The sequence below is a fragment of the Aspergillus wentii genome (genome assembly GCF_001890725.1).
Source record: "Aspergillus wentii DTO 134E9 unplaced genomic scaffold ASPWEscaffold_7, whole genome shotgun sequence".
Lineage (NCBI taxonomy): Eukaryota > Fungi > Ascomycota > Eurotiomycetes > Eurotiales > Aspergillaceae > Aspergillus > Aspergillus wentii.
Window position 1 is genome coordinate 84,164 of NW_024467838.1, and position 18,444 is coordinate 102,607.

General features: G+C 50.9%; 4 protein-coding genes across 4 annotated transcripts; 1 reads left to right on the top strand and 3 right to left on the bottom strand.

Moving 5' to 3' along the window:
- Nucleotides 1-1,679: 1,679 nt before the first annotated feature.
- Nucleotides 1,680-4,440, top strand: ASPWEDRAFT_118151 (DUF3824 domain-containing protein; the record flags this gene model as incomplete). The annotated part of the gene is made up of 5 exons (XM_040828797.1): nucleotides 1,680-1,944; nucleotides 2,044-2,697; nucleotides 2,806-3,519; nucleotides 3,582-3,938; nucleotides 4,001-4,440. 5 exons carry the CDS (start codon nucleotides 1,680-1,682, stop codon nucleotides 4,438-4,440), a joined length of 2,430 nt encoding a protein of 809 aa, XP_040685400.1.
- Nucleotides 4,441-5,437: 997 nt separating this feature from the next.
- On the bottom strand, nucleotides 5,438-8,205 carry ASPWEDRAFT_53546 (uncharacterized protein; the record flags this gene model as incomplete). Its single annotated transcript, XM_040837903.1, has 2 exons — nucleotides 5,438-5,468; nucleotides 5,528-8,205. 2 exons carry the CDS (start codon nucleotides 8,203-8,205, stop codon nucleotides 5,438-5,440), a joined length of 2,709 nt encoding a protein of 902 aa, XP_040685401.1.
- A 1,676-nt stretch (nucleotides 8,206-9,881) lies between these two features.
- On the bottom strand, nucleotides 9,882-12,798 carry ASPWEDRAFT_117417 (uncharacterized protein; the record flags this gene model as incomplete). Its single annotated transcript, XM_040828734.1, has 3 exons — nucleotides 9,882-10,245; nucleotides 10,306-12,348; nucleotides 12,431-12,798. The coding sequence occupies 3 exons, from the start codon at nucleotides 12,796-12,798 to the stop codon at nucleotides 9,882-9,884; spliced, it is 2,775 nt and encodes a 924-aa protein (XP_040685402.1).
- A 1,175-nt stretch (nucleotides 12,799-13,973) lies between these two features.
- ASPWEDRAFT_53548 (uncharacterized protein) lies at nucleotides 13,974-15,428 on the bottom strand (the record flags this gene model as incomplete). The annotated part of the gene is made up of 1 exon (XM_040837904.1): nucleotides 13,974-15,428. One exon carries the CDS (start codon nucleotides 15,426-15,428, stop codon nucleotides 13,974-13,976), a length of 1,455 nt encoding a protein of 484 aa, XP_040685403.1.
- Between the last annotated feature and the right edge of the window lie 3,016 nt (nucleotides 15,429-18,444).

Consider the following 18,444-nt stretch of genomic DNA (forward strand, 5'->3'; position numbering starts at 1 on the left):
GCACGGGGCATGTAGCACGACATAGTGCATACAGATGGAAATATTAGTTGGGAATAGCACCCCATCCTATCACACGAATCGGGACTGGTCCGGGGAAAGGTTGAGGGCCGTCCGTGAGCCTGAGGATCGACGTCGATCCTTCGAAGGAAGGGCTTCTAGAAAACTTCGTTCGCATCTGCAATGACAGATCATAGGATCTGTGGCGGTGGTTATTGGTAGATCTCGACGGGACACGGGGGCTGACGAGAAAGAAAAAGGCAGTTCAAGAACGCCATGCAGCAACAAGGGATCGTTTGAGAGGAACCGAGGGGGATTACCGACTGCAGAAGAATTCGAGGAGATGATAGGACGAGGCCACGGCTCACTCTGCATCTCGTTATTCATGCCTGTGGCGATGAAGTCCTCCCCGACTCAATAGTCGGACGCCTCCAGAACCAACTGCACGCGTGGCAAATGACATACGGATAGGCGAGATTTTCCAACACATGGCAGAGTGTAGATCATAGATGTATCATATCTGGACGATGTGGGATGGATCCGAGTACCTGGACTGAGGCTGGAAAGTTGAGGCAACTCGGCGTAACTCGGCGCAACTTGGGGCTGCAAGACACTCGAGATTTTATGTGGGTTTTTCTTTTTCCACAGAGAACAAGTGGGATCCAGCAGAAACAAGAGGTTGCCTTATTTGCCTTTTTTTCTTTTTTGCAGCACGTTCTTGACCGTTGTTTTTCCTTTTTTTCCAATTTTCTTTTCTTTTCTTTTTTCTTTTTTTAAGGAGAAGGTTGATTATCCACACAAAGGATCCATGGAACAGCCATCTGTCAACCGATGGAATATCCAGGGAACAGCAAAGGGGCAACCAGAGATGGAGCCAACGGGTCTTGATGGCATCTCTATCAATCGGATTCCGCGAATGTTGCCCCAATACGAGGGAGCCTGGATGGGCAACAAAGAGGCAAATCAGGGACCAGGATAGAACTGCGCCTCGTTTTCTTTGAGTCATTGTTGTATCATAGAATGTTTTTGCAGCTGTTTCAGCAAAAAAAGAAGACGTAGAGTGAAGAGAATGCGAGATTCCCATTGATCCGATAGTGAAGCTGTCTTTGTCTTGTCTTTCTTTGGCTTCACCATCGCGTTCACGTGGTGTTCTATCCTCGTCTTCCACCTTCTTAACTTCATCTCGTCCATTTCACCTTCTTTCGATTTCATCCATCTTCCATGACTGCCAATTACACCATCTTCATCTGCTACTGTTTCTTCAAGACAATACCCGTGTCATATTGATATTGCCCCTCCACCGTCTCGTTTCATCAACATTCGACCCTGCTTGTTGACCACCAACGCCTGATATCCTAGCGCTCACAATCCTTTGTGTCTCCTGATCTCGTCTACATAAATATCATCACCTTCGTCTCATCTCTTCGCAGAGCCTCAAGGTGATCGATCCTCTTTACCTTCACTCTTGTTGATGTAATTTCGCCCAGTTCGCCCGCGCTGATCGTCAACGTCCTGTTTTCTACCCCACTTTCTCTGCGCCTCCACATTCCCATCAGTCATCGCCGAATTCTTTGCTTCATCATTTCATCATCACCTCTTCTCTTCTCTTCTCTTCTCCCCTCGTCCTTTTTCCATCTTTTTTTCAACACCCCTAAACTCATCCATCTTCTGTCCATTCCCCCATGTCATACATATACAGAGAACGCGATAGAGAGCGTGATTGGGACGAACCTCGTTCTAGCGTCTCAATCAAGCGTTACGTCATTCCTCCTGAAGATGAGCGAGAGCGCGACTATCTCGTTCGCCGCGAGGATCCTTATACCGGGGATCGAGAACTGATGGTTCGGCGCTCTACCGACCACCATGACGACCCCGTCCTCGTCCGTCGTTATGAACGTGACGTCGACTACGAGCCTCGCTATCGCTCCGAGCGAGATTACTACGAGCGTGAGTATACTGAATCCCACCATCCTAGCCGCCACTCCCGGTCTGTGGACCACCTGGCTGGATCGGAGCTGTCCCCTACACCCATTGTGATCCCCCAAGGCCAGCCGGTAATAATTCATAAAGCTCGAGGCCCCATCTACATCAACCCGCGCGAATCCGACTACGATGTTGTCCACCGATCAGAGGTTGATAGAGACCCCCACTATCATCACCGACGTTTCCGCGAGTATGAGGATGACCGTCGCCTTCGCCGAGAGCTTAGTCCCGCCGACTCGATCTCCCAGGCTAGCCGTCGGCGTGATGACCAGGACTACAGCAGTGATGACAGCATGGTTTATGTTCGCAAAGAGACCCGTGAATACGACGACCACCCACATCACCGACGCCACCTTGCTGAGGGTGCTCTGGTTGGTGCAGGTGCTGCTGAACTATACCGTAGCCATCGGAAGAAGGAAGGCGAAGAGGTGTCTGATGGCGCGGGTCGTCTCGGCCGAACCGTAGGCGCTGGTGCTCTAGGAGCTGTTGCCGTCAATGCGGCCTCGCGGGCCAGAGACTACTATCGCAGCAAAAGCCGGCACCGTTCTCATTCGTTTGATGACGACCACGGCTCTCATCATCACCGTCGTCGCCGCCGCCATCGTCATGGCCATAGCCATAGCCACAGCCGTCGGAGTCGCAGTCGAAGCCGCTCACATTCTCACTCCCGAGCCAAGACCTTGACAGAACTTGGCCTGGGTGCTGCTGCTATAGCCGGTGCTGTCGCTCTCGCACGCAGTAAATCAAAGTCAAAAGATGACAGGCGCAGTCGCTCCCGCCGTCGTACCTCTAGCAGGAGCAGGAGCAGGGCAAGGTCGCGAACAGGCGATGGCGATGGTGACGATGACGAGACTCGAAGTCAGTCACAGCGGAGAAAGCACATGGCGGGAGCCGGTCTGGCAGGCGCCGCGGTAGCTGGCCTTGTGGAAAGGGCCCGCAGCCATTCGCGTTCTCGCAAAGGTGAACGGTCTCGGTCTCACAGCAGATTCCGCCAGGCCCTCCCTGTCGTGGCGGCTGGTTTAGGAACAGCAGCTGCCACCGGCCTGTATGAAAAAAGCCAGGACCGAAAGAAGGAAGGCGAAGATGGGTCTAGGCACAGAGAACGGCGGCGATCCAGGTCCAGAAGCAGGACCCCGTCAGAAGTTTACCCAGATCCTTCACGAGACTCAGCTGGCCTTATCGAGTATGGCCGCGATCCAGTTCATGGAAGCATCCCAACTGCAAACTACTATGGCAGATCACCGTCTCCGTCCGGCTATTACTCCGATGCCACCGATCCCGTGGCTAGTGGTGCTGCAGGATATGGCTCTTCAAGAAATCGGGACCGTAGCCGCAGTCGCAGCCGCAGCCGCAGCCGGGGTGTCAGATACGGCAGTACATCGGACTCAGACCAGGACAGTGGTAGACGACGAAAGAGTCACCACAGGTCTCGCGACCTAGCAGGAGCTGCCCTGGCCGCCACAGGAGCGGGATATGCAGCTCACAAATATTCACAGCGGAAGGATCGTAAGAAGGCTGGTCAGGATAGAGACAGACCTGGTAAGGTCTCTCCCTACTATTGAGAAATATAACCCGCACGTTCGTGTATTGACAGAAACCAGGGTATGATGACGATAATGTGAGCCGGGATCCGTACGAAGAGTCGTACAACCCCGAGCCCTACCCACCTTCTCCCCCTGCCGCGCCTCAGCAGCAAATCGATGATCGCCAGTACTACCCTAATACCAACTACTTTGCGCCGCCCCCGAGCTCAGCTCCTCATCCGGCGAGCAATGGAGCACCGTATCGCCCAGCAGACTATCCACCACCTCCTGGAGCAGCTCCGCCCCCGCAACCGTATGGGTATCCGCCTCCTCCAGGACCAGATCCGTATGCGCCCCGGCCCCGAAGGGCAGATGAGAATGTGAGTGCTGCACAAAACTGGCCCTTCCCCACTGCTAAATACCACACACAAGATGGTGGGTCTAGGGAACAGAGACTCCTAAATGATTAGGCATTGTTGCTAACTGCCTTCGTTCAGGTCTAGAAGCATTCCCTCCCCTCGGAACGCCGCGTGCCAAAAAACGGAGATCACGCGCTGTTAGCCATCCAGCCCTGCCAAAATCTGTTTCTTTTGACCTGAATTCGGGGACCTCGCACGATCGCCAAATGGACCCGGGTTACGAAACTGATGATAGTGATTCAACGATTGGCTCATTGAAAGGCGATCGTCAGCATGGCTACCATCGCCGCTGTTCTTCCGATCCATATTCTTCAAAATCCAATACTAAATCTAGACCCGGTGGTGGATCTTCTACTACCTTGGATGCTGGTAAAAACATCGGATCTGACTCGGATTCAACTATCGATTTGCCGGCTCGATTCGACTCGCAAGGTAAACTGTTGCCACAGCGGGAAAATGATCCAGTGGTAGATAGATTGGAGGATTTGATTAGAGATATCAGTAAGGTGTTATTCTAATTGTCTTTTCTGTTAATTTTCCCCTGTCCCTTTGAACGCAACTAGTTGTGTGGCCTTCTGCTTTATGTATTCAAAAGACTTGAGATGACCTGTTATGCTGTATTACATGATATTAACGACGTTGTTATGATAAATTATGGTCTATTTCGAAATAAATTATGTGATTTCCATGGGCATGGTATTTCTTCAACTGTAGACTGTCTAAGCTTGGTTACTCTTGAATTTAAGAAGCTTGTTTTATATTCCGCTCATTATAATTCCCCGCATTAATAAGTACTCTTCTAGACCCCTATCTATAATATAATTCATAAGCCCAGGGATTTAATAGCCAGATATGCTGGAGTAGCCAATCTTCATGCCGGAAATTAAGGTCTTATGTACATGCATACATACATTGCACCCAGTCAAAGCTCTCTAATCAAACAATTCCGAGAACAAGACAAAAGGAAGACAAAGAACCCAAGTTTTTAAAAAAGGAGGGGAACGCCAGGCTGATGCATAGTATCAATTTTTGATCTTCCCGCTCTATGCATGCTTTTTCTGTGCAGTCAACTGTTTTAGACAATATGTCAAATCATCACATCATTTGGGGAAACCTCCCCCCAAAAGAAGGGTAAAGTATATTCAAAGAACAAAGGGAAAGAGACTTGAATATCTCAAAATGAATGGCAGCATATAAATATATAAACATGTAGGATTTCGATCTCTTTTATCAAGGAAAGAGAAACCAATTGAATCATAATATCTGAAGTCCAGGGCTGATTAAACAGAAACACTGGCGAGTCCAATCGTGACAGGAACCACCATTACATTGATTGGCCCCATTCCAGAGGCCCAAGACAGTAAAATTTCATGAGAAATAATAGAAAACAATAATGAGGCAAGGGTATACAAGAAGGGAAGAAAGAAAAGAAAAAGACAAAAAGAGTAAAAAGCTGTTCGCTTGCTGTCGTATAATCACAGATAGAATATAATCAATCAGGCCGTAAAGACTCGTCTAGTCATTCCAGATGCCTCTGGTTTGGTCTCTAATTTTTCATCGTCAGGTATTACAAGCCGAGGGGGAGGCAACCTCGGCCGAGATAACATTGTCATTGATATGGCGGTATCATTCTTCCCAGGAGTTCCGTCTGGATCATGATTACCATCTGGATCATTACCATCATCATCGTTATTGCCATCATCATTTGGGATGACTTGGGTTTTGGAGCTGACAGATGCAGAATAATACCGGGAGCTCAAAGGTAGTTGATACTTGATCACTCCGCGGACAATCAAGTCAAAAGGATGTTGTAAAACCCGCTCCCACCGTTCAGTGCCACCTTCTTCCGTTTTGTTTCCGGGTCGAGAAAGACGTATTTGTCCCTTGGAGTTGGATGTCAGATGGTTCCACGGGGAAGGCTCAAAGGCAAGAGGCGAGTCAAAACGAAACACTCGGCCAAGCAGCATTGTTTGTGGATCGCCGGTAGGGTCGTTCGGAATGGGATCAGTGCCCTTGTCAACACCTCCGTTGCGGATTTTCAAAGACTGGTCCGATGATTTCGTATCCGCAAGACATCCCGTACTCCCTACGCAGCGTACAGCCTGTGCCATCTCGGCACGTTTCCTGCTATGCTCCACGCGTGGAAATTGTTCCGAATCGTAGGCACCGTCACGCCACAAACTTTCTGTGCCCACAAAACGACTCTTGGCAAAGATATTGACGTCCATATCATCAACTGCCACAGGAAAAAGGTTCGGATTCACTGCCTGAACTTTCAAATCGAGCATGATTTCCTGTTCCGAGGCGAGCACATTTTGGATGTCGAGGACCTGGACGTCGATGAGCGGTTTGGTAATGGCGATGACAAATGAGGTGATGCCCCCAATAATGAGGAAAAGCATGAGACAAATTATGAGACAAGCGCCGTATTTTGAAAAATAGCTGCGTTGGCGCTGTTGCATGTATTCCATTTGCCGTAAACTCGCACTGTTGGGCCGTCGGCCGCCATGGCGGCTTCGTGTCACGCGGGGCGTACCAACAACCAAGGGTGTTCGTTCATCATCGGCGCCTTCTGCATCGAAATCATAACCGTACACATCGCCTGCCTTCTTAGAGTTGCTGATGGTACGATAGTTTGGGAGAGTGCGAGACGAGCCGTTGTGCCTGGGCTGTCTGAATCCGTTCCCAACGAAATGTCGAGGAGATTTAAGGTGCGGCTGGGGCTGCGGGAATGGTGATTCGTTATCAAACAGTGATGGATACATGTTGTTGCGCCCGTATCGCTTAAATTGATGATGGCGAGGGGTCTGTGTACCGGTGCCGTCGGCTCTCGAAGGACCACGGCCAGCTTCATCTCCAGCGTCGCCATCCACGCTGCTATTGTAGGTATTGTTCGTAAATTTCATGCTTCGTTTACCCGTAACACTGTGATTACGCACCCGACCAGCGAGCTGATCAACCTGGCTTGCCATGGACGTGGCACTGGGTGTTCGAGAATGATACCGTTGCTGCCGGACAGGGTATGGATCTGGCGGGTTCGATTCGTACACAAACGTTTCATCGGAATCTGACACATCGGCCTCGTCGACCGCACTCGCAACTTTGGCTTCGAAGATGTCCGCCTTGGAGGAAGCAGTGCCACTCGACAGGGCAGCGGGTTTGCGAGGTCGTTTCTTATCCTTTTTCGGGCGAATGGTTTCGGTGCTGGGTTTCATTCGAAGAGTGCCACCATCGACACGACCGGTGTTGCCTCGATCACCGGTTGCCACACCCAACGAGACCTGAGGGATTGAACTCACAGTCTCGGTCTCGACAATCATGTTTCGGACAGACCCATCGGCAGGCTTCCCACGGGCACCGCCGCCACTCAAAGACGTAGAAGACCGTTTCGGTACTACAGAATGTGGCCTCTTGTGTCCCTGAGACGAGGCACGCCGGCGGGACTTTTCCACCGGGCCTGAACTCTTGTTCCCACCACTATCGCTGCCACTTTCGGTATTGTTCTTCGAAGCCCGGGGCGTCGTATCCTCATCAATCTTTTGCAAGCGTGACTCGTCCACTGTAGGCTTATTCAAAACGGTATCGGTAGAGGGTGTGGATGGATCGCTGGTCATTTCTTCAACCGTTTCGAGGGCGGACCCGGACCCATTGATGCCTCTGTTCACCGCACGCGGTGTGCTCCGGTCCCCCTTTGATGTATGATCCTCAGTTGGTGGTACCAACGATCGTTTACTCGAGATATTCGGGAGGGCGGTGTCCTGATCCGGCCTCCGTGTCGCGGCCCATAACATATTGGATTTCTCGGGACTTGGGGCATTGGGGGACGCCTCAACGGGCGGAGGGCTCAGTATAAGCGGCTTGCAAGGCTGAGATAGCGCTCTTTGCACGGCAGTTGAAGAGGGAACGGTGCCTGACCCAGGATTCTGAGCAGGGACAGACCGAGGTGGGCTGCAATCGTGACTGCTTTTGCGAGAACGGGAGGGGACACGATGGGTCGAATTCGAATTTGTGGCACGGAGTGAGGTACGAACAGGCGATGTTTCACGGGAGGAGATGGTCGAGGAGGTCGTTGAGGCTGGGGCAGAGATCCCAGAAGCAGATGGCGGAAATTTGGGCAACTGGGACATTATGGGAGCCTGGGATTTAATAAGGGCAGTCGAGCGTGGCAGTTCCATCATGTCACTCTCACTAGCGGATCGCCGAGATGCAGAATCATCTTGGGCCACTCTGGATTGACCAGAGGCACCATTGGAGTAAGGCGACCTCTCGGACTCCGCTGCCATGGCCTGTATCGAGTCAGGATTTTCTGACACGACTTAGAACAAGTCAGGAGACCCGAGAGGAAACCGGGAAGGGGAGTGAAAAAAAAAAAAAAAAAGAAAAGAAAAGACGGTAAAAGTACAAAATGAAAAAAATAAAAAAAGTCTTGCACACAAAAGGAACAAGGAAAATATGGGGGGAGAGTCAGACAGTAGAGTTGGGTGGGAGCCGATGCGTTGGAAGATGATCTTCTGTCGCACAAAACGCGTTACACGGATGACAGAATAGAAGGACGAATAGACGCAGACCACATGCTGGTGGGGATGGCAAACGGGAGATGACAGGATCACAAAAAGAGGAGGGGATAGCTGTAAGGTGAGGGGGGCAGAGGGGAGGGAGAAAGGAAAATACTATAAGGGAAATAAGCCACTGCAGGCGGACTGCAGACAGACAATCGAATTATGGTGAGGATGTTCAGGAAACGTTAGAACAACCCAGGCAGAACGTGGCCCAAGAGTCCCAGAATTTGATCAGAAGACAATCCCGCGGAATGTCCAGTCTAGAACATCCAATCCTTCTTCTCAGCAGGGCCAAGGGTTGTTTCGTCAAGCAAATGCCGCGGTGGTTCGAGTGGTGTCGATCCGGCTCGACAATAACTTCGCTCCAGCGGGTGGTTCCGGTTGGGAACGGGGAAGAATAATCCAGACACCCCAAATATTACTCCGTGAAATGTAGTAACGTCGGTGGTATGCAACGATGAGGATTATTGTCCTTGTGCCGCAGTTGACCGTCGAAGCAAGGACCCCAAAGGACTTGACCGCAGTTAAAGAATTGCAGGGCAGGCGACGTTGACTGACGGGCGCATATGGATCACATCCACACCCACTCGGAGTCCAGGGGAAGAACAGATACGAGGCCCAATAACAGCTGCCCACGTCAAGAAGCTCGATGGGTTTTAGTTTTTAGGCTTTGGTATTTCTGTCGAGTGTCGATTGATTTGATTGAGGGCTGAAGACCGGTGGACGGGAACAATAAAGGCCCGAGGACTTTCAAATGATCTGGGGGAGAAGAGAGGGTCCACGGTGGACGGGAACGGGGATGGCGGTGAGGCGAGGATGAAGATGGGGTTAAAAATGATGGTGAAATAGAGAAGAAGAAGATAAAGGACAGAGACGAGGAAGATGAAGCAAGAAAGAGAAGCAAAAAAGAGAGAGAAAAAAGCACGTAGGAAAACCGAGGAATGAAGGTCGAAAAGTGAATCTGAGCGGGCGTGACCGGGCTGTGACGGGATCTGGTAATATTACCGTTCACTTTGGCTGCGGCTGGGGATAACGGGTGGTCACATTCGGTAATTACCGACGGTCATAATGACCTCATCCATCGCGAGGCAAAATGGGATGCCCTGTATTCTGGATTATTGTGATTATGATACAATTGTTGCCATTTGTGAATCTATATATAATAAGCCACCCAAGCCTATACCTATCTATGAATCGATGGTTAAGACACCCAAGACCCCCCAAATTATGGAACAGGAACCAAAGTAAGTAGCAACCAAGCAAGAATGTTATATGGTTGCTTCGCCCGCAAAAGCATCGACGCCCTAAGTTGTATCCAAAATATCATCACGTCTTATAAATATCCAAACTTACTTGACAGAAATACTAGTTCTATCAATGGGCGTTGTCGAGATTATTAGTCAAGGACATTCATGAAACGCCCTGCAATTTATACAATTTTGTACACTCGCTTCGCGATATAGAACGAAGCAATGGCAAAGAGAATGAGCCCAGCAGTAACTGAAAAAGTAAAACAAGTTAGCCATTATCATAGATGGTGCAAAAGAAGAGGGAACCATACTCGACCAAAACCAATCTAGACTGTCCACGTCCTGGCCAGGGACCTTGACGTTCATTCCCCACATACCACAGATAATGTTCAAGGGAAGCACGATTGTTCCAAGAACGGTGAGCTTCCCTAGCACATCTGCCGTCTGTTCCTGTCGCTCGTTCATCAAAATGTTGATCTGTGCTAGGTAGTTGGAGTGGGCTCGCGACAATATGCTTTAATGGAAGTTCGGTCAGTTATTGCTTGAAATCGGGCAGAGAAGATCGAGAACATACGTCTCATAGTAGGTCAAACTACTCGTCATAGTCATGATATGATCCTGGATATCACCCAGATACAAGCCAATTTCTGACTTCGGTGCCACTTCCCACTGCTCATTACACCGTTTGGCAAACCCCTTGACAACATCCGCCTTGTTGCTTAGAAGCCGGTACATACCCATCACCTTCTTGCGAGATTCACCCACTCGCCGCAACATTTCACCCGGGGTGAGGGATGTCGATACACCGTCATTTCCTTCCTCCTTGTTGGAAGACGTAGCAGTCCGCCCGAGAGAGTGCATGTGCATAATGTTCTCATCAATTTCGTCGACTTCGTCTTCAATGGCCTGGATGAGTGGGCCGAACACATCAGTGATATCATCAATGAGTGCGTAAGAAATCCAGTCGGAGCTCAGAATCAGATAATCCATAAGTTGGCGGATACGTCGCCGTACGTTGGCAGGGTGGGGTGTCTGAGAGAAATGGAAGGATATCACACCTTCACGGAACACCACCACATACATGTTCACTGGCTGCAGGTAATTCTCGCTACTGGGGTCCTGCTCGAAGGTGCGGTAATTGACAAAGTAGTAATTCCTGAATAGCTCCACCTTCTCTCGGGCCTCCTGCATCATAATGTCTTCCGCTGTAAGCGCGTGTATTCCAAATGCTTTGGCGATTACCCTCATTTCGGCGTCTGTCGGGCAGAGAACATCGAGCCAGAAGGCTGGTCGGGGCCCATAACGCTTCGGTTTGGACTGTTGCTGTTCTTTGAAAGCCGGCATTTCTGCAGATAGTCGTGCTTCTGATACACGTGCATCCGAAACGGCTTCGCTGATGATTGAATGCGCGCGGGGCTGCTGCTTATTTTCAGTGGGGGTATGGTTGCTTTTGATATCGTAACTTCCATTGTTGTTCTTCATGTTGTAGTGGTGGTTAGCGGCATATGTCCCATTAGATGGAGTCTTAATTCCATTGCTATGAATGTCGGTACCAAGAGTGCTCTCGCGGATTGGATGGTCGGTTTCCACGTCGTCCTCGTCCGACGAATCTTCCAACTCAGGAGGTTCGGGGATGAACAGATCGCGGAAGCTGCCTCCAGGCTGCACCAATTCCGATATTGTCTGGGCATGGATGGTGCTATCGAATTCTTCGTTGAAATAGGTGAACCGGTACGGTACCTCATCTTCCTCCCGCCGCCACGTGCGATATTGGGGTCGCAATCGACCCTCGATGAGCATCGGTTCACTAATTTGTTTCGTACGGAAGTCACCATGCCGGTCCTCTTTTTCTTCACGACTCCATTCGTCCAGAATAGAAAGGTCCGGCCACTGCCTATGCCGCCTCCGCCTACGGCTACCATCCCGAGATACTTGTGGCATATCCTCTTCCGCCATTTCTGACGGCTCCGCAATCGGGAGGCAAACATCTTCCTCGACGGGGAACGCAACGGTTCGACGCCGGCGGAGGGAATCCTGTAACCCTGGCCGGGAGGACGATGGAGAGGGCGGGTCTGAATGGCTGTGCTGCGTTTCATCACCGTCCATATCAATTACCATGTCATGCGGCAGAGAGATCGAGCCTCGTCGATTTTCGACAGATCTAGCCAACGAAAAATCAAATTCCGCCCCAGTGACCACTGCATCGTCATATCCCATCTCTGGACCCACCTTGGGTGAGGTGGGCATGGAAGGTGGATTGTTAATATCATAATCGCGATCCGGCTCTGGGATCATAGGACTGTTATGGCGAGGAGAACATCGTGATGAGATTGTATGAACGGATGCTGGTCGAGGACGAGATGGGTAGGGACTCGATCGGCTATCTGCCCCGTATCGAGGCAGGTTGGAAGTGTGGCCCGAAGAGGGCCGCATCAGCGGTGTCCGATCATCCACCGCCTCAGAATCGTCACTATCATTCCCTGTATTGTTATTTCTCATTGCCGAGAGAGGATTGAGAGAACCTCCGTCGCCAGAGCGGAAGGGTGTTGACGAGGAGCCAGGTCGAAAGGATTGAGCGAGACGACTGTCTCTGCGCGGCGGTATCATAGGTTGGTTTCTGCATTCGTTCCAACAAGCAAACGTCGTCAGCTATTTTCTGAGGCAGAAAACGAAGTATAAATTGTAGAAATTGAACGTACCGATGATCCAACAAGGCCTCACTTTCCAGACTTGTGTTACTCAGACGTCTCCCCAACTTGTAGAACGGAGTAGTGGGATGATTGGCCGCTAATGGGGCCGTAGTCTCGGTGTCGGGACCTGGAACAGAAGCAGCCCCAGCGTGAGGTTCTTCTGCAGCTAGAAATGACTGGCGGCGGGTACGGCGCTTGCGATTGCGGTTTTTCCTCCGCTTGGCTGATTTGCTGGTGCCAGATTTGCTGTCTGAGCGGGACTCCTGCGTTGTCTCCGGGGCCATCGTGCCAGGTCTCGCAGGGCCAGCTGTACTGGCGGAGTGACCGTTGTGCTGGGAGCGCCTGCCAGAGATAGACGATGGCTGTGGTGGAGGCATGTCGGAGGCCGTGCTGATCAAAGCTTCACTATGGGTAGTGACTGGCTGACTGGTGGGCAAAAGACGGTCAGGCTTAACCACGACCGGCTCGCCTAGGCCCCTTCAACAATGGCCGCAGAAAACAGGGGGCTACAGCAGAATCAATGGTTATGCGATCCAAACAGATGGAGCAGAAAATGAATTCAGCATTGTAATCAGTAGTGTATATCAAGACCAGGTGCGCCAGGGATCAAGTGCCCAGGTTGTGGAAACAAGAGCAGTTGACAATGACGCGGGTGGCAAGATGCGGTGGAACATGGGGCAAATCAGCAAGTAAGGGTAGACAGACTCCATAAAAAAAATAGTCAGAGATAAGGATCAAGACCCCCTAAATCACGCTAATTGAGGATGGGAATAGAAGGAAAGCAGACAGCCAAGATGGGGTTGAGGAGAAGAATTCAATGATCCCTCCAGGAAAAGAATCCCTGCTACTCTGGGGTGGTAGTGACTACCTATGACAAGTCACATGATACCATCGCCAAATCCATTGCTCCTATGGAGCAAAGACACCGGAAATGGTGAAGCTTCGAATCTGCTGCATGTACAATATTTGGCACCTAAAAATATACATATCATAATGTCTACTCCATATATCCCGACTCAATGCATCAATAGGAGCTCGTAGTGGCTAGTGGGACTGGAAAATGGGGATTGCTAGCGAGTGAGCTACTCTGCCAGTACTATGTTGATGGTGTCTCTCCAAGGAGTTTCTTTATATCGCACTCAGACCCATTTACACCTACAAGGCAATGTGGAATAAAGGATACATGGTATATCACTCTATCGATTAATACAAAGTCATTAGTCATGACGCATCAATGCCATACTACATACAAAATAAAACCACGGCACATCTTTTTCCTCATAATCGCAACGGATTTCCATAGAAAGAAAAGAAAAATCACAAATAGAAAAAACATACACATCATAAAAAAGAGAATATTAATCAGAAAAAGGAAATTTGAAAAGTGTCCTCCGAGAATTAACCACTACCCCGTAGGGAGTTCATACCCATCCATGCTTGACCGTAACCGTACGCCTCAAATGTGCCACCGCAGAAAACAGAATTCTTTTGTTTTGAAAAGCCCCCAAATGTAAAATATCATGAGCAGTAGTCGTGATCTGAGTGTGACGCCTCAGATCACATTGCTCAAGTCCATGTTTGAAGAGGGGGCGTTGCTGTGGACTGACCTGCCTCCGTCGATTGACATGCGGTCACCACTCAACATGTGGACAACCTTCTTGTCTTTTGGACGGGCCACAAGAACCTGGGCCGGACAGACGACAATTTCGTCATCACCGGCGCCTGTGTCGTTGCCCTTCTTTACAACAAGGGGGAACAGCACAACCCGGACCACAGCTTGCTGTGTTTCTAGCTCATCATTTGACGTGGTCTCGCCACTGCGCTCGTTCATTAAAGAAGCATTGAAATACACCTGCCGGGACAGATCGCCATTTGTGTCATATTCTGGTTGCAGCGGAGGTAGCATGATATACTCGGCCACCTGAGCACGCATTTCCACGGAAAGATTAACGGCAACGCGCAACACCTTTCGTAGGGATTCTAGGAGCTGAGCCTCAACTTGTGTTGGGGGCGGGAGTAGACGTGACAAAGTACTGAAGATTTCAAGGGCAACAGCTTCAGTGTCGCTTTCACGCTGTCGGGAGAAGGCAGGTCGCTTCGAAAGAAGAGTAAGAGTAGTGGCTCGCCAGCGATGGACGGCACTGCGGGGACCAACTTCCCCCAAATGTTTCTCAAGCGATTTGAGCTTCTGGCGTTGCTCGCGGTCCATTCCAAATAGGTACCTGGTGAAGACAAACTCCCACACCATCGTCATTACCACAGACATGAACACATCACGACGGCGTACTCGGTCTGCGAGGTAGGTATCCGCATCGGAGCCGTCAAGAAGGGCATTGTCAAATCGGTCGGCAACCTTTTCGTCATGCAAGTCGCCCAGTTTGCGGCAGCGACGGTGGTCGGAGTGCTTAGAGAAACGGAGCACCCACTGCTGCACATGACCACACAGCTTTTGGCACGCAGCATCAAAATAGTCCTCATCACGGAAGATAAGTATATCGTCTTGCATTGACGCTGCGATTTGATGCTGCAGTTCCTTCACCTTGTCCCGGGCGGCCTCGAGGTCCTCACGGAGACGGCGCAGCTCTGCGTTCTTCTGAGCTAATGCCGCATCGATTTGCTGACGCACCGTGTCTTGCAAGCTATTCGAGAGTTGTTGATACTGAAGGCGTAGGCCATCCAGTTCCCGGGTGGACTCCTCCCGGGCTACTTGAATTTCATTGGCATGAGTAGCGGCAAGGTTGGTGTTGGTGGTAGTCAATCCTTCATTATCCTTGGTCAAGCGGGTGACTTCCTTCTGTAGCCACTCCACTGAGTTCTTTAATTGTTCTACCTCCGCTTCTCGGTCTCGTAGGTCGGCATCACGGCTGTTGAGGGCATGGTCGCTTTTGCGGCGAGCGACACTGGTGGTGCGAAGTTCCTTTTCGGCGGCTTCTCGTTCAGCGACCAGGAGGCGATTTTCTGAAATAAGTCGGTCTAGACGAGTCTCGAGTTCTTGCAGTTGTTGCATGCTTTGGCGGCGACGGACACTGGGCGGTCGGCTGGGCGACCGGGGCGAGTTGGGTGTCTCCCCCCAACCCTCCTAAACAAAAACCGTTAGCAAAACAAAATCACAAGCGAAAAGATTTTTTGCAGTTAGAAAGTGGAGAGGAAAATGAAAATTACTCACGTAGACGTCCGTCATTCCTCGAATAGGGCGCTTGCCCTTGTCGGTGACGGGGTCGTAGGAGGAGGAAGAGGGAATGCGTTCTACGTTGAGGTCGGACGGGAGGGGAGAAAGAGGAGGCTGGGGATTGCGCGGGTGCGAGGTTTCCTGTGCCCGACTTGCCGCCCGCAAGTCACCACTGGCGTTGCGAGTTGTCCGCCGCAACGCCCGGTTGACGCTGGAGATGCTCTGGGTGCTCTGGACACTGTGAATACTGCTGACGCTGCTGGGTCTCAGAATGGGCATCCCTTGCTCAGGTGTCCGTAGTATTTCCGCCGGCCATCCAGGGTCAGCCGGTCGGCCACTTGATCGATGAGTCTTCCTTTTTATCTCATCATCCCTGTCTGTAGTAGGCCACGCTTGTCGTGCCAGCGCATTGTCTGTGAATTTCCTAACCGGGGTTTCGGGACGTGGCAGCACATGTTCGGGTTTCATCTCCAGACGGGGTGTGCCGTCGCGGCCTCGAGCCATGGTTCCTTTTGTGCCCGACTTCTCCACACCAGCATCTGGCTCTTGTTCCGAAATTGTGTCCAGCGGGGTCCGGGGAGGGGAAATCGTACTAGGGTCCAGTTGAGGTCCTCCGGGGAACGTTCTCGGCGGTGATGGTGTTCTTGTTGCTGAGATGGGCCCTTGGTCCCAGGACCATGTTCGCGACGGGTGGTCATGTCGCCCGTGGATTGATGGGCTGCGAAGGAGTTCACGGGAAGGATTGCCAACTTGCTGTTGTTGTTGTTGCGTATCTACGTCCACCTGAGGCGACGCGGAAGATGAGTGTCCGGCTGGGGCTGCGTGCGCCGGAGGAGGTCCATATAGAGACATATCATTGTGAGTGGGAAGCTCTTTTTGTGCTTCAGGTCTTGCTTTGGCGTTTTTCTTGACCTCACCATCTTGTCCATAATCCTCCCTCCATTGGATATCGATTGACCTGGTCTTCGTGGGACCATCTGATAGCACTGACACCCTGTAAGAAGGGTCGAACTCAACATCAACCGCCAGATCGGTGGGTGTGACTGGTGTTCTGGTCTCGGTTGTCGTTGACTGTTCCGTAAAGGGATCCTGTAACGGCGTAGGAATAGCCGTAGTGCGAGCCAGCGAAGGATTGGGAATATCCTCGCTGTCCATTGATTTATCGGTAGCGATAGGTGCTTCCAAGACATGGATCGCGCTGTCGCGATTCGCTCCCTGGTCCATTGTCTCTTCCTCAGCCCTGTCTTTTACCGACTCTCGACTCGCAGGCTTCCTGAATGCCCCGCGCTTTAGCTCGGGGAAGATGCTAGCCACTTTGCTTTGTTTCTGTGGTGCCGTAGGCAAGCCTTTCTCGGGACCTTCTTTTTCGGTTGAACTCCGCAATCCTCGTCGTATCAGACCCTCTGGGATCCCAGTCTCATCGAATTCAGGGATTCCTGGCTCGAAAGTAGTTGGTTGGGTCTCGGGGGATGGCATAGGTGTCTGGTCCGTAACCTCGATATCGCCTTTTTCCCAGTCAATCGTAGGCCAAAGGTCTTCGTCTTGCGAGGGCTGATTTGTTTTCATACCTTTTTTATCAACCTCCTGCAATCGGGAGGGATCATTTCCCTTGGGATTGGTGGCAATCTGCTTCCCCACATCCTCTGGTTTCGAATGTTTTTCAGTCTCGAATTCTTCGGTTTCACCCTCTTGTAAGGGTTTGTTCTCCTCAACAGGCCACTCAGGTGATTCTTCCGAGACTTGTGCAACTTCTGGAATTGGCTTTTGAGTTTCGATCGTATTTCCACTTCCCCCATCCACATGCACAGTGCCGTCAGTTGTATGATCAACCGTGCTTGCTTCAGTACTGATAAATGGGTCTGGAACTGATGGCAGGTCCTTGGCGCTGTCAAAGCCGGAAGTCCTTGCATCCTCGATTTCTTCTGCTGCATCTCTAGCTTGGCGGTCGGTTGGACCTTGAAGATCAGTGACTGTTCCATCAGCTGGCAAAATCGGGTCTTTGTCGGCCTCAGGCATAGTGGTCTCTTCGTATGCATCACCTAAAAAAGCAGGAGCCGCTGCATTTCCTGTATTGAGTAAAGTTTCAAGCTCGGCCAAGGGTGGTTCCTGCTCAGGCTCTGATGAAGATTTCGCGAAGGGTTCATCTTTGCTGTATATAGGGGGTAAGGTGGCTGGCACTTCAGCATTTTGCGTCTCGGGGTTTGTCTCGGATGATGGTTCTTCGGAGATTGATTCTTGAGCAGTTGTTGACTTGGCTTCGGGGACTGCTGAAGGTTGCTCACAAGGCGTGTTTTCGGTATTGTCTGCTGAAGGTCTAACTGGCTCAGTCTCCCCAATGGGTATTTGTCCATGAGTTTGCTTGTTTTGCTTGTTCTTGTTTTTATTCTTTTTCTTTTTGCTAGGTTCCGACGACCCAAAGTCCTCTCCATCTGAAACAAAAGGCACCTCAAGTTCGGAATTTTCGGGAGCAAAATCAATATCAGCCACGGGGGGTTCACCGGCGGCCTCGTTTTGCTTCACAGTGTTCTCGGGATGCTTTTCGATTATTGGATCAACCTGTTCAGTTGTTGATGATGTATCTCCAATAGGTGCCCGGTTGTTTTCTTGTATTTCTTTCACCGAGGGTTCACCGAATGGCCCATCGCCGGGGGCCTTTCCTACCTCGTCAGTTGCTTCTGACTTGTTTATTGTTGACGGAAGTTGTTCTGTTGCAACAGTTGATCCCCGCTGGGCAGAATCGACTGCGTCATCAGAAGGAACGAGAGGTGACTCGGCTGTAGTGTGTTCAAGTGTGGGTTGGGGAGGAGGATAAGCGTATGAAGGACTCGCTTGCTGTTGCTCTACCTGCGAAGAT